The sequence below is a fragment of the Trachemys scripta genome, chromosome 22 (assembly GCF_013100865.1).
Source record: "Trachemys scripta elegans isolate TJP31775 chromosome 22, CAS_Tse_1.0, whole genome shotgun sequence".
Lineage (NCBI taxonomy): Eukaryota > Metazoa > Chordata > Testudines > Emydidae > Trachemys > Trachemys scripta.
Window position 1 is genome coordinate 4,817,326 of NC_048319.1, and position 13,675 is coordinate 4,831,000.

At 55.5% G+C, this 13,675-nt stretch overlaps 1 protein-coding gene across 1 annotated transcript in view; it reads right to left on the reverse strand.

Moving 5' to 3' along the window:
* Window positions 1-917: 917 nt before the first annotated feature.
* STK11 (serine/threonine kinase 11) overlaps window positions 918-13,675 on the reverse strand; it is a 72,599-nt gene continuing 59,841 nt past the window's right edge. The window contains exons 9-10 of the mRNA XM_034755152.1: window positions 5,022-5,256; window positions 918-1,350 (exon numbers count right to left, since the gene is read on the reverse strand). Of these exons, the coding sequence (XP_034611043.1) occupies window positions 5,048-5,256 (209 nt within the window). The 3' untranslated portion in view covers window positions 918-1,350; window positions 5,022-5,047. The remainder of the gene's footprint in view (window positions 1,351-5,021; window positions 5,257-13,675) is intronic.

Sequence of the window (13,675 nt, forward strand, 5' to 3'; positions counted from 1 at the left end):
TGCTTGAGGAGCTCGGGCTGAGCTGGGGGGGCTCCCCTGCCACAGCCACCCCAGCCTTGTGCTGCAGGCTTTTCCATGAAGGAGGAAGCCAGAGAGGAGAGATTCGTCTCTACTCCGGCTCAGGCCTGGACTCTCTCGGGCCTGGCAGGAAGCAGAGAGCGCCCGAGCGGTGCGGTGCTAGACACACCATGTGCATTTGGGGACCAAACAAGGGCAATGCCAGAGCTTAGGGAGAAGTCAATGCTCCACCTCCTGAGACTCTGCCCATGCCACTCAAATCCCATCCATCTCTCCCCTCGGCCCCTTTGCTCAGCTCTGGTGGCAGCAAACTGGGCGCGGCTGCTGTAGTGGGAGAAGGAGCCCAGCCCAGAATGGCACCACTATGGGCTGGGGGAGGGAGCCCAGGCCCGAGAGGGAAGACAGCGGTACAACCCCCTCATGCCGAAGGCAGGAACGGGGGTGGGGGGGTTGTGCCACTGAGAAATGCCTTCCCTACCCGAGGAAACCCCAGAGCTCCCAAGCTCTCCCTGTGCTAGCCCCTCAGGCCCCCAGCCTTCCCAGCACTGGGAAGAGAATTCAGGAGACCCCCACTCCTCCCCCCCGGAGATAGACCAGCGAGCAGTGGCCACCCCAGCCGATGCAGGTAGGACAGCTGGGTCTGCTGCCCGCAGCTGGACGACCAGGAGAGCCACCTCGCAAGATTTTTTTTTAAAAAAAAGAAAATAAACCAAACTACTCCTACTAAAAGAAAAGCCGCCGCCGAGCGCAGTCAGTCCCCCTCCCAAGCCCTGGGCAGCATGCAGTTCTTGGATGGTCTCACTACCTGGTTTTTTTCCTCGTCCGGTTTATTTTAAACACATCACGATGTGTAGGAATCTCTAAATATACCGCAAATATAAACAAAACAAAAAAAAAAACAAAGAGGAAAATATATATATATGTATCTCTAGAACAGTAGTCTAAAACATAAAGTGCACAGCCATGGCTTTACACATTTCTACTCAGCGAGGGTGGGCAGGGGGGAGACCTCCACCCAGGCCCTCCCCCACCCACCTCACCCTCCAGATCCCAAATTAAAACAGAGGTGGTGTCTTGATTGGCAAAGAGTTGATGCAGAGGAGGGGCCAGCATGGGCGTAGCTGGGGGGAGAGATGGGGGGCGGTCGAGGGCTCCTGCCAGCTTCGGGGGGCCTGGCGCCGCTGAGAGAGGGTTTGGGAGGGGGAGGGGCGGGCGGTTCTGTTTTCCTCCAGGGTTTCTCTTTTTGGATTGCAAGCATAGTCCGCTCCCAGGAGAGACGGAGCTGGGGCGAGGAGGACGGGGCGTAGGCTGGCCCAGGCTCCAAGACAGACTCTGGGGAAGAGAGGAGAGACGACAATGTTAGAGCTGGATGGTACATGGGCAGCAGGCGGGTGGCCCATGTCTGATTTTCCCCCAGAGCGGCTCTGGCCTGGTTCCAAGCCCAGGGGGAATGGCACTGCTGGTGACTGGGGGCTCCAGCTGACTACAGCGGGGAGCATGGTGTGGGTTACACACACAGGGGTAAAGTGCCAGGCTAAGTCAGCAGCCACCCCGAGGCCCGGGCTTCAACCTAACGCTCTCCCATCACCCAGGCGAGAGAGGGAGGAAGGGTCTTGGGTGGGAATTCCCAACAGCAGCAGCCTCCCATCCTACACCAGCCCCTGCAGCCCCCACTTGTCCAGCACGTCTTGGCATAGGCAAAGCCCAGCTGTTAACACACAGGCACCACTGAGCCTTCAAAGGAACGCGGACACAGCAAAGAAAAAACGGTGGCGCTGGGGTCTCTGGCTCACGCCGTGTAGCTGTCTGGGCTGAAAGCCGGTGAGAGGCCTGGATCTGAGCGTCCCACTGCCTATACTGCTGGGTTTAACCCAGCCAGATTCGGTGTGCAGTGCAGAGGTACCCCTAGACACTCCTTCCAGAGGCCGGCTCTCACTAAGACGCCCCCGCAGTGCCGAGGGTGAGCCCCACACAGAGCCCCAGGGACGGGTGGGTGGGTGGGTGATCTGGGGACCACAGCTAGGGCAGCCCCCTCCAGGCCAGGGCAGGAGCCCCTTCCCCCAGCCCTATAAAATATCCTGTGCGTCCATCACACCTTTCAGCTGTCAGTCTCTCCCAGCACTTCAAGGTGGTCAAGGTGGGGACACTGAGGCACAGAAAGGAGAAGTGACATGCCCAGGGTCGCCCAGCAGGCCAGTGGCAGAGTTGGGACTAGCACCCAGGCACCCTGACTCCGTGGCGTGAGCACGGGCTCTGTGCCTGTTCTGTAAAACAGGGCTAGCGGGGTTTTCTGCCTCACAGCTAGGGGGTTAAATCAGATGGGGGAGGGTCGGGTCTAATTATGACACAATTAGATTTTGTTAAAAAAAAAAAAAAAAAAAAAAGACTCTATGAACCCCCCAGTGATGAGAAATGTCCCTGTTCAAACCACCAGCAGAAGACACTCTTCCACCCGCCCCCGGCAGCGCCAGCCACGACCCGCCCCCGGCAGCGCCAGCCTGCAGGAGAACCAGAGCAAGGCAGGGTAGGAGCCTGACCACGTGGTTAATGAGCCCTCGGTTCGATTCTGCCACCAACTCTCCCTGTGACCACAGGCACCTCCCTGGCCTTAGCTGCACAATGGGGATAACCAACCTTCCTTCCTCTCATTAGCTGCCTTGTCTATGGAGATTATAGGCAGGGAAGGGGCAATGCCTGGCACGCCAGGAGCCCCCATCCCAGAGGGGGCACTAGGCCCCTCCCCAATCACACTGATCCAACTCACTGCTCTAGTCTCCTTCTCCAACATGAGTAGCAGGAAAACGAGTTCAAAAAGCTCCATTAAGGGCAAGGAACAGATGAGTTGGTTTGTTTCGTTTTTAAATGTTTCCAGGTGTTAACCGAAGGGGAAGGACAGTGGCCGCCAATCTGATTGTAACCTGCCCGAGCCCCTTTGATTAACCCTGGGGAATTATGCTTTGAGATCTGACTGCAAGGAGCTAGCCAGGCTGGAGGGTCAATCTCCAGCACGGGGGTGGAGGGAGGGAAAGGCTCCAGCACTAGGACGCTGGGCAGGAGGGAGAGGAAAGCCAGCGAGATTTCTCCCCACAGTGCTAGTTCCCCGCCAGGTGACTCACTCCCAGCCATGAATTAAACATTAAAGTCGCCACATGGGCCTGGTACGTGGGCCTGCCAGCTGCAGGGGGAGGAACGGGCCTTTATTCCTGGCTTTTTTCACCCCCCAAAGCTGGTCAGGAGGCAGATACCAGCAGCCCGGCCCCATGGAGCGCGTGTGACGAGAGCGAATCAGCGCTGCCTACGCTTGTGTATTGGAGCTGCCGGAGTGGGTGGAGGGCAGGCAGGGCTCCGCAGCTCTGCGAGGACCACAGCCAGGAAGCATCAGCCGGCTGAGACGGGCAGTGGGATGGCACGGCCGCCGGCCCATGCGCCCACCGCCTGGGATTAGAGATACAAACCCCGGTGCTAAAGCCGCTTTCCCGGAGGCATCATGCCCCGGCCGTTTCAGGGGAGCACCAGCTCCCCTTGCTCAAGCAAGTCCTGCTCCACTCGGCCCCTGACCCCTTCGAACTGCCTCAAATCCTATTCAGGAGAGGCAGCGACATGGGAACTTGTGAGCATGTGGTAATGGGAGCTGGCCTTGGGGTGGGGATAGGGGTTTAGCATGGTGGGACCTTAACCTGAGCCCAGGGGGAGGCATGGGGCAAATTCTGTGCTTATGCCAGCGGCTCTGGCCTGGCGTCTCAGCCGTAGGGCAAGGCTTCTTCTGACGCACCAGCTCTGCTGAAGCGGCCCTGCGGAACAGAGGCAAGGCCATGGGGGTGAGGGCTGAGGGTCAGGGCAACGCCCACTCCCTCCCCACAGCCACACCCCCTCTCGGCTCAGCCAGACGCTGCCGGGGACGTGTGCATTTGGCACGGTTTCCAGAGGGCAGCTCGGTGCTCAAGACCCACGGAAAGCCAAGGGAAGTTGGGGACCACGTGTCTCTTTGGCATTCTGCCCCTGTCCCCTTCTGCAGCAGGTGGTGGGGCTGCAGAAAGCAGGGGATCCATCACCCACCTTGCCTGAGCAGAGGAGCAGCTGGGGAATGGAGCCCTAGGCCAGGAGGACTCAGTGGGGCCCCCTTGCTACACCAGCCACAGGGAGGGGGACTGACTTAACCCCTTCTTGGAAGGGGAATGTCCTGGAGGCAACAGGCAGACTCAGCCCATTCTTCGGGCATCCTGAGGGCACTGCCCATATGCCAGGGCTACACAGGGTGTGGGGACAGTGGAGGTTCTCCAGGGGTGAATACGATGGGCCTTCCACTGTCCCCCAGGGTTTCCTGTGCACCTCGGGCAGCGCCGCTCTGCAGTTGCCTTGTTGAGTCCCATTCACCCTGGGCCTGCTAATCACAGCTAGCTGAACTGGCCACTTCCTCAGGAAGCAAGGGGGGGTGGCAGCTGGGGGTGTGCGCGTGGTTGGGATTCAGGTCACGGGAACCTGAGAGGGTGTTTTGCTTGAGTCTGACCCACTGCTCCTAGCCCAGGAGCCAGCAGGACAGGCAGGCTGGTGCAAACGGAGGCAGGTTCTCGGCCCGGTTCCATCACTGTGGGACCCGGGTGCCGACAGTGAGAGCGGAGTGGTACCATCCCTGCCCCCCACACCCCAAGGGCAATGGACGCTGCCCCTCCCTTTGGCTTCCAACAGCTGCGACCAGCCCTGCGAAGGGCAGAGCCCCCAGCGCCCTGGGCCGCCGGGACACAGCTGCAATGGCGGGGCTGGGGTGTCCCTGCCCGGGGTGCTCTTCCCGGGAGCTTGGCCATGGCAGATGGAGACACCCGCATGGAAGGGCCCCCCCACATCATTGGGGGAGGAAGTAAATCAGCCAGCTCCCTCCTCCCCCCAGGAGCTGCACTGCTCGTAACCCCCAGCAGGCTTGGCCGTACTCAGACGGCTCCTCCCTCCCCGACGAGGGGGGTTTGCCAGTCACCCCCCATTGCCTACGGGCGGCGCAGGCCGCGTACCTGTGAAGAGCGCGCACGCGTCGGGCTCACTGCTGCTTGCAGGTGGAGAGCTTGCGGATCTTGCTGCTGGCAGAGCAGGCCTTGCGCGAAGGGTTGGACGAGGCGCTCGCCCGCCGCTCCGCTTTCGATTTGGTGCTCAGCTGTCCCGGCTCCGTCCCGTTCATGCACACCGGCTTGGGCAGCCCTTTGCCGCGGTTCTGCCCGTTTGGCGCGGCCTCCTCATCAGGCACCTGTCCTGGAAGGGAAGCAGGAACCAGGGTCAGGCAGGTGGGAGAGGGGCCAGAGGCGGGGAGGTGGCGTGCTTAGCTGAACGCCAGCTCTGCTCTAGTTCAGGATGGGAGTTGCGCTAAGATCCACACGCTTCCTGGGATTCTCTCGACATCTGCTGTTCCTCACAGGGGCATAGGGTAGGGGTAGTGGCCCAAGCCTGGGGTCATTAGAGCAAGGGATTCCCAAGACACAGATGTTTGCAAAACTCACATTGTGTTTTTTTTTTGCACACACCTGGAGCTCAGCTGGTGCCTCTAACCCTCCTAAGAGCAGCCGTACTGGGTCAGCCCAAAGGTCCACCTAGCCCAGCATCCTGTCTTCTGACAGTGACCAATGCCCCAAAGGGAACGAACAGGTAATCAAGTGATCCACGTGGGATTTCTTTGAGCCCTGTCCAGGTCCCCACTGCCCCCTTGGGGCAGGAACATGACAAACTTTCCCCTGAGTAACGTTTGTAACTCCAGGTCGGCACAAGCTAAACCAAGGTGCCCAAGAGAGAAATGCGCATGTACAGCAAGGCTCAGGCTGTTACCAGCTGGAGGGGTTCCCCGCAGTCTGGTCGGCTCATGGTGATCTCCTGTGGCCGCTGAACCTGGGTTACCCCCATGCCCTGCCCTCACCAGCTTTCACACATCCTGCAGCGGCTCCCTTTGGAAGCAGCATTTCGGAGCTAGGAACGCTCCCTTCACTGTGTCCCCCCTGGTGGGTCTGAGAGGAGCCGAACCCCACATCCCGGAAGCGTACGAGGCACAACCAGGCAGCCCTACCTTGCTGCAGGGGACAGACAGGTTGATGCACTAACAGCTCTCGCAGCAGGTTCTGTCATCTAAAGTGAGCGCCACTAACATGACATCTGGGACACGGGGAGGGAAGCTGCTGGCTCCCCATCTGGAAAAGGGGCTGAGCAACCCAAATCAGGAGAGGGTCGCAGGGGGGAACCAGTTTAAGGCCAGTAACAGGAGAGGCAGCACGAACTCGAAGCAGGAGCGACTTCAGTGAGGATGCAATTCTCCCCCACGCAGAGGAACTCTGTGCCACTTATGACCCAAGGGTGGGCAGGCGGGGCTTATGCTGGCCCCTCTGCACGGCCGTGAACTGCACCCCAGATGCCTTACAGAACCCCGACCGTGGATCACCTCCCCCAGGGCCGAGCGACCCAGCAGCAGCTCAGAGGAGTGACTCAGCGCTGCAGAGAAACTGTTTCCAGTGGAATCAATTTCACAGCCTGGCCCCATTCCGGCTCAGGTAACGGGTGTTTGGTGGGGAACTGGGGGGGTGACATTAAACGAGAACGGCAAACACCCACCCAGCTCAGCGGGGCCCAGGGCGCTGAGACGCGTACAATGCCCGCCGGCTTAACCTGCCACGCTGCTCACGCTACCCCCATTGGATGCAGAGCTCGGGAGGAGAGGAGTTGTCAGATAGCTCGTCTCTCCCCCCTCCCTGCCTCGCCACCAGCCCCATCCAAGGTAATTTCCATCTCGCAGGAACGTCACGCTCCAGGGCCCTTCAGTTATGACTCAGAGGGTTGAGTGGAAGCGAAGCCTGGGAGGTGATTATGTGTAATTTTCTTTAAAAGGATGCGCAGATCCTTTCCCCGCCAAGGCCGTGTCACGTCAGCACTATGCTTGCGCCAACCATCACCCCACCTCTGCCGAGCCCCCCGGTAAGGAGGGGAGTGACAGATGGGGGAGGAGGGAGGAGTTGTAGTTTCCATGGGGGCGGGGGGGGGGAGAGAGGAATCTCAAAGGGTTCATCTGGAATGGCTTAGACTCTCCAACAGGGGGCGCTGCAACGCACATCCCTCCCAGAAGGGGTGGCCCTGTCCTCACCTGGCTATAGCTCTGTTCGAGGCTGCATGTCCACGCACTGGGGCAGGCTGGACAGCTCAGGGATTTTACTACGCCAGGCATAGGACACCCACCAAAGCGTCCAAGCCCCAGAGAGAAGGGTTGCCCAAGGGCAGCACACTGCATTCTGCCACACCCGGGCATGTGTCCAGCCTGTGCCAACCCCAAATTTCCCACAGGGCAGCGTATTACCTCATAAGCCTGTGAGCAGGTTCCCTCTCTCCCCAACAGGTCTGCAAATCCCCCCCATCCCCCTTGACTTCGCTCTGATCTCCCCTGCCTGCCCCCCACTACTGCACAGGCTTTAACATGTATTCCAGTGCTAGGCATTTCAAATCCTCCTGGCAGGTGGAAAAAAGTCATTTAGAAAAGCTGGACATGCACAAGTCCATGGAGACGGATCTAATGCATCCGAGGGTGCTGAGGGAGTTGGCTGATGTGGTTGTAGAGCCGCTGGCCATTATCTTTGAAAACTCATAGCAACTGGAAAAAGGCAAATATAGCACCCATCCTTAGAAAAGGGAAGAAGGAGAATCTGGGGAACTACAGACCAGTCAACCTCACCTCAGGCCCTGGAAAAATCATGGAGCAGGTCCTCAAGGAATCCATTTTGAAGCACTTGGAGGAGAGGAAAGTGATCAGGAACAGTCAACATGGATTCACCAAGGGCAAGTCATGCCTGACCAACCTGATTGCCTTCTGTGATGAGATAACTGGCTCTGTGGATATGGGGAAAGCGATGGATGTGATGTAACTTGATTTTAGCAAAGCTTTTGATACGGTCTCCTATGATATTCTTGCCAGCAAGTTAAAGAAGTATGGATTGGATGAATGGACTATAAGGTGGATAGAAAGCTGGCTAGATTGTCGGGCTCAACGGGTAGTGATCAAGGGCTTGATGTCTAGTTGGCAGCCGGTATCAAGCAGAGTGCTCCAGGGTTCGGTCCTGGGGGTGGTTTTGTTCAATATCCTCATTTAAGATCTGGATGATGGGATGGATTGCACCCTCAGCAAGTTCACGGATGACACTAAACTGGGGAGGAGAGGTAGATATGCTGGAAGGTAGGGATAGGGTCCAGAGTGACCAAACCAATTGGAGGATTGGGCTAAAAGATATCTGATGAGGTTCAACAAGGACAAGTGCAGAGTCCTGCACTTAGGACGGAAAAATCCCATCCACTGCTACAGGCTGGGGACTGACTGATGAAGCAGCAATTCTGTAGTAAAGGACTTGGGGATTACAGTGGACGAGATGCTGGATACGAGTCAGCAGTGTGCCCTTGTCGCCAAAAAGGCTAACGGCATATTAGTCTGCATTAGTAGGAGCATGGCCAGCAGATCGAGGGAAGTGATTTCCCCCCTCTATTCGGCATTGGTGAGGCCACATCTGGAGTATTGCGTCCAGTTTTGGGCCCCCCACTATAGAAAGGATGTGGATAAATTGGAGAGTCCAGTGGAGGGCAATGAAAATGATTAGGGGGCCGTGGCACATGACTTACAAGGAGAGGCTGAGGGAACTGGGGTTATTTAGTCTGCAGAAGAGAAGAATGAGGGGGGATTTGATAGCAGCTTTCAACTACCTGAAGGGGGGTTCCAAAGAGGATGGAGCTCGGCTGTTTTCAATGGTGGCAGATGACAGAACAAGGAGCAATGGTCTCAAGTTGCAGTGAGGGAGGTCTAGGTTAGATATTAGGAAACACTATTTCACTAGGAGGGTGGTGAAGCACTGGAATGGGTTCCCTAGGGAGGTGGTGAAATCTTCATCCTTAGGGGTTTTTAAGATCAGGCTTGACAAAGCCCTGGCTGGGATGATTTAGTTGGGGTTGGTCCTGCTTTGAGCAGGGGGTTGGACTAGATGACCTCCTGAGGTCTCTTTCTGCCCTAGTCTTCTATGATTCTATGATCTCAGAGCATTCATTGGTAGCAATAAGCCATGAAGCGCGGGAGGGGACGCTGTGCTCCGACACACACACACACACCTTTTCTTTCCCTTGAACGTGCATGCAGATTCGTCTAGTGAAACGGCCACGGGCCTGCACATTGCCCTGTATCGCTCTCACTGCCATGCAGGGAATGCATCCAGCCTGCCTTCCCCCAACCCCAGCATTTGCCTTTCACATGGCACGGCATGGAGGGGAGGTGCCCACACGGCAAGGGATGGCAGAACCCACGCAGAGGCTCTGACACAGAAGAGGGAATGTGATAGCATACAAAAGCATGCCATGATCCAAGAGCTGGAAGCACAAGCTAGCCAAATCCAGGCTAGAATTAGGTGTGTGTTAACAGTGAGGGGTCTTACCCACTGGAACATCTGACCTGGGAACGTGGCGGATTCGCCATCCCTTGAAGCCTTAAATCAAGATTGGACGTTTCTTTCTAAGAGAGACGCTTTGAGCCCAACCCCAGGATATGGGCCTGAGGCAGGAATGACCGAATGAAGGTCCCCGGGCTCCGTTCGCCGGAGATCAGACTAGAACAGCATCATGGCCTTACCAATCGACGGCTGTCAGAAGCAGGTTTAGCTCCTTGCTATCACAGCCACAATAGCAGTTGCCAGAGAGAGTGATGTGGAAACCACGGCCCGTGGCTCTAGAAGGGACGTAAAGCAGGGAGGGCCCCAGTCACACTAGCATGGACTAGCCCTTTTGTTTTCTCTGCGGAGGGAGCACAGAGTGGGTAACACCATTCAGAGCAAAATGGTTTTTGCTCTTCCTCCTGCTGCAGTTCATTAGCAAGACAAATACCCTAGAGCAGGGCCAGTCAGGAGGTTGCCAACACACTCCCTTTTCCTCATATCGTCCAATGGGGTGGAGGCTCCCGGCTAGATTTTGGCTACATATGATTTGGGGGGCACAGGTGTCCTGCTCTGGAAGAGATTGAGACCCACTTCTCTACAGCAGCCCATTTAAGACTGAAGATTGGTGCTGTGGGGGGAGATCTCCTAACCTCGGGGTGATTTCTGGACAAGCATTTGCCCACTGCCTGTCTGAAGGGGTCCTTCCTGCACCAGTTTCACATCCAAGGCCATTGTCCCAATGCCCCGCCTTACCTGCTGGAGAACATCCCAGGAAGTTGGTTTTGTTTTGCATTCCGATTCTGGGCAGGCTGTGGGAGTCCGGTTTCAGGCCCATGTTGACATTTTCAGGGATAATTCACTACTTTTGGGTGCCCAACTTGACAGCCATTAGGGCCCAGCGCTGGGACTCTAGCTACCAGCTCAGCACTCCGTGACAATCAAGCCCCCAGAGGTTCAGGGTGAGCACCCAACCCGAGAGGCCAATTTTGGATCACATTGGTTTAAGCGCTTTGCATAGGAGCACACAGGGAAGACAGTGAAACCCAGCTGTCCCAGGTCACGGTTTGTGCCAAAAGCAGCGTGTGATTCTGGGAGGCCCAGCCTGACACACAACAGAAAGTGCTGGGCACCACCCCCCTCTGGCAAATGTGTCACGGTGGGACCCCCAAAAAATCAGAAGGCTTGGCCCACCCTGACAGACAGCGTATCACAGCCGCACCTCCCCACGGAGAGAATTCAGGATTTTAACTCACTTCTCCCCAAACCCCAATGATGTGGCTGCAGCACCTCAAAGCAGAGCTGAGCATTTAAAGCTCCCCCCCTTCCCTGTTCATCTGAACTCGAGCCAAATCAATTAACGCTTCCAACTGGAAAAAAAATCTGACTCGTTCATCTGTCTTTTGTGCAACGGCTCCCTGCCCCGCAAAGGATTCCAGAAAGAGTCTCTGGATTTTGGGGGGTGGGACACACATGAACATCCCCCAAAGCTAATTTTATCTCTTTCCTCAATAATTGAGTGTCAGCAGCTCTCAATGAAACTAAAAATTTAACACTTGATGGAGTTCAACATCTTTCCGCCCACACGGAAGCCTGTGACCCACTGTGCTGCAGCTGTTAGAACAAGCATTATTCTGCCTTCCCATTATCAGCAAAGCGGCGGTACAAAAAGAGAGACGACAGCCACGGAGAGCGTGCGTGTTTGTCCTTGCCACCTTTCGGGCTTGCCAATCATTCGGTCCAGCTCACAGACACAAGAGCGGTTTCAAATGAAAACGCCTCTTTCGCAAAGTACTTTCGAACCGGCTGTGCGCATGTACACAAAGGATAGAAATATACTTTTGCAAACACTTGACACTTATTTTTAGACTCTAGTCTCGGCTTCATTTTCCAGCCCCTTCCTGGATGTCAGGGCGTGAAAACAAACAAACAAACACACACACACAGCGGCCATTTGTCTCTGCATGAACCACAGATTGCAGTTCAGACTGAAGAGGGTTAACAATGGCGGATGGAGGACGTAGGGCGCATCCCTTTTAACCTGAAGTTTTGAGACAAAGCCAGCAAGCAGGATCCCTAACCTCACTTAATGTCGCCCCTGGAGTTGAAAAAGGCGGACACCTCTGGAAGTGATGGTTTGTGATGTGCCAGACACCATAACATGCTCTCTCCAGCAATTTCCTCCGAGGAGACGTTTAACAGATATTGAGCAAGGGACACCATGTTTAAAGCTCTTTGCAGAGCAGCATAAATCTTTAAAGAACCCTTCAAAAATACAGCACATTGTTAAAGCCCCTTCTTCCTCTGATCAATGTAAGGTTTAATGAGGCTCCCTCCCTCCTCCCCCAACAGAGCTCCCACCCCCGCCTATGAGTCACTTGTTCGCTCGCTCTGCTGCCCGATGGAACCACAGCTCAATTGATCAGAGTCATTTGCAAGTTTTCTATTTTAATGGAATTTCGCTCTTAAAAAGTGAAGGCTGGCAAAGCAGAGCGGAGTTCATGAGGCTGGGAAGGGAAGATAATCTGTTCTCTTTGCAAGCTGTCCCTTGATTTCGGGCACACACACACACACACACACACACACACAGTCCAGCTTGTCCTCTCCCTCCTGCTCCCCAAACATCCATTCCTAGGGAAGGTTTCACTCACCGGAACTGCAATCTGCATGTTACAAGTTCACAGATGCCACGGCCGGAAGGGACCAATGTGATCATCTAGTCTGACCTCCTGTGTCTGACAAAGGCCACAGAACTTCCCCAAATAAGTCCTAGGGCAGATCATTTAGAAAAAAAAAAAAAAAAACACCCAATCTTGATTTAAAAATTCTCAGTGATGGAGACCCTGGTGAACTGTTCCAATGGTTAATTATTCATTGTTAAAAACGTACCCCAAATATCCAACCCTTTAAAGTGGCTTCCCTGTACATGCAGTTTCACCGTATCCCAGTTCACTGGTACCATTATAATTGCCTTAAGACCCTTCAAATAGGGATGGCTATTAGGGAGCCCTGTGGACTGACCATCCCTCGGAGGGACTGATCAGAAGCCACGGGATACAGTGGGAAGCAGGTCTCTCTAGTCATGTACCCAAACTTGGATCAAACCAGTTTCTGGCAGGCACACGGCGGCGGTCTGTATGTACTTTGCCTTCCAACCTTTGTAGGTCACACACACAGGAGGAGCCAAGCCATAGCTCATTTGTTTGACTTGAGAAGGGTCTGTAACATATTAATCAGGAAGGAACTGTGCCCTTCATTTCAGCAGAGGCATCTCTCCAACAGCTGAGCAGTCAGGGATGGGGCGTTTCAGGCAGACGCTCACACGGCGCTTTCCTGCGCCAGCAATCTGATCACCCCTGTACAACTGTTCTTTAGGTAACTGAGGTTCTAGGAACATCAACACCCAAGTCTTAATACAACAGAAGATGTGTTACCACACCCAGGTAATTGCAGTGAGTGCTGCTCCGTGCAGCTGCTATTAACCAGAGTACTCTATCCCTCTGAAGACGTACAAAGCATGCAAGAGAACTCCAAACATCTTTCAGTAATTTGCATGTCAGCTTGGTGAGTGACAGCTCTTATTTGGGTTTAAATGCTGTTTGCATCAGAAGCACATAATAGCAGAGATGGCTGCTCCAGCTACAATCGTCCCTTGTTACAAAGCACCTGCCTGCCGAGGGCATAACATCCGCTGAGATGAGCGGAGGAACGCTGCTGTCAGGATAGCGCTGATGGAGGCGCAGCCCTGCCCAGCGCTAGGTGCTGCACATGCAAGGTAAAGAGTGCGGAGCACGGGGACCGCAGACCTGAGTCCCTGCTGCGCAGCCACTGAGTGTACATCTACACGTCTACCAGAGATGGAACGCACACCTCCAGCTTGATGTCTGCACCCTAGATCCGATCGACCTAGCATGCTAAAAGTGCAGCCGCAGTGGCCAGGCGGACGCTGGGGCTACCTGTGCAAACACCTAGGGGTTCCAAAGAGGATGGAGCTCGGCTGTGCCCTAAGAGGCACATTAGCAGGGGGGGCTGCACTTAAGACCGCGTCTCCTCAGACATATTCTAGACTTGGGGGCTTGAGGCTTATCACCGCTCAGTGCAGAGCCTACGCCTAGTGCTTGGCTTTACTTGCACTGAACAGAGGCAACCTTATGTGCCCTGCTGTGCGCCACAGAAGGAACCACAGGGCCATGACCTCTCTTGCCTCCGTACAGAAAAGGAACTCAGCCCTCCAGCCTGGC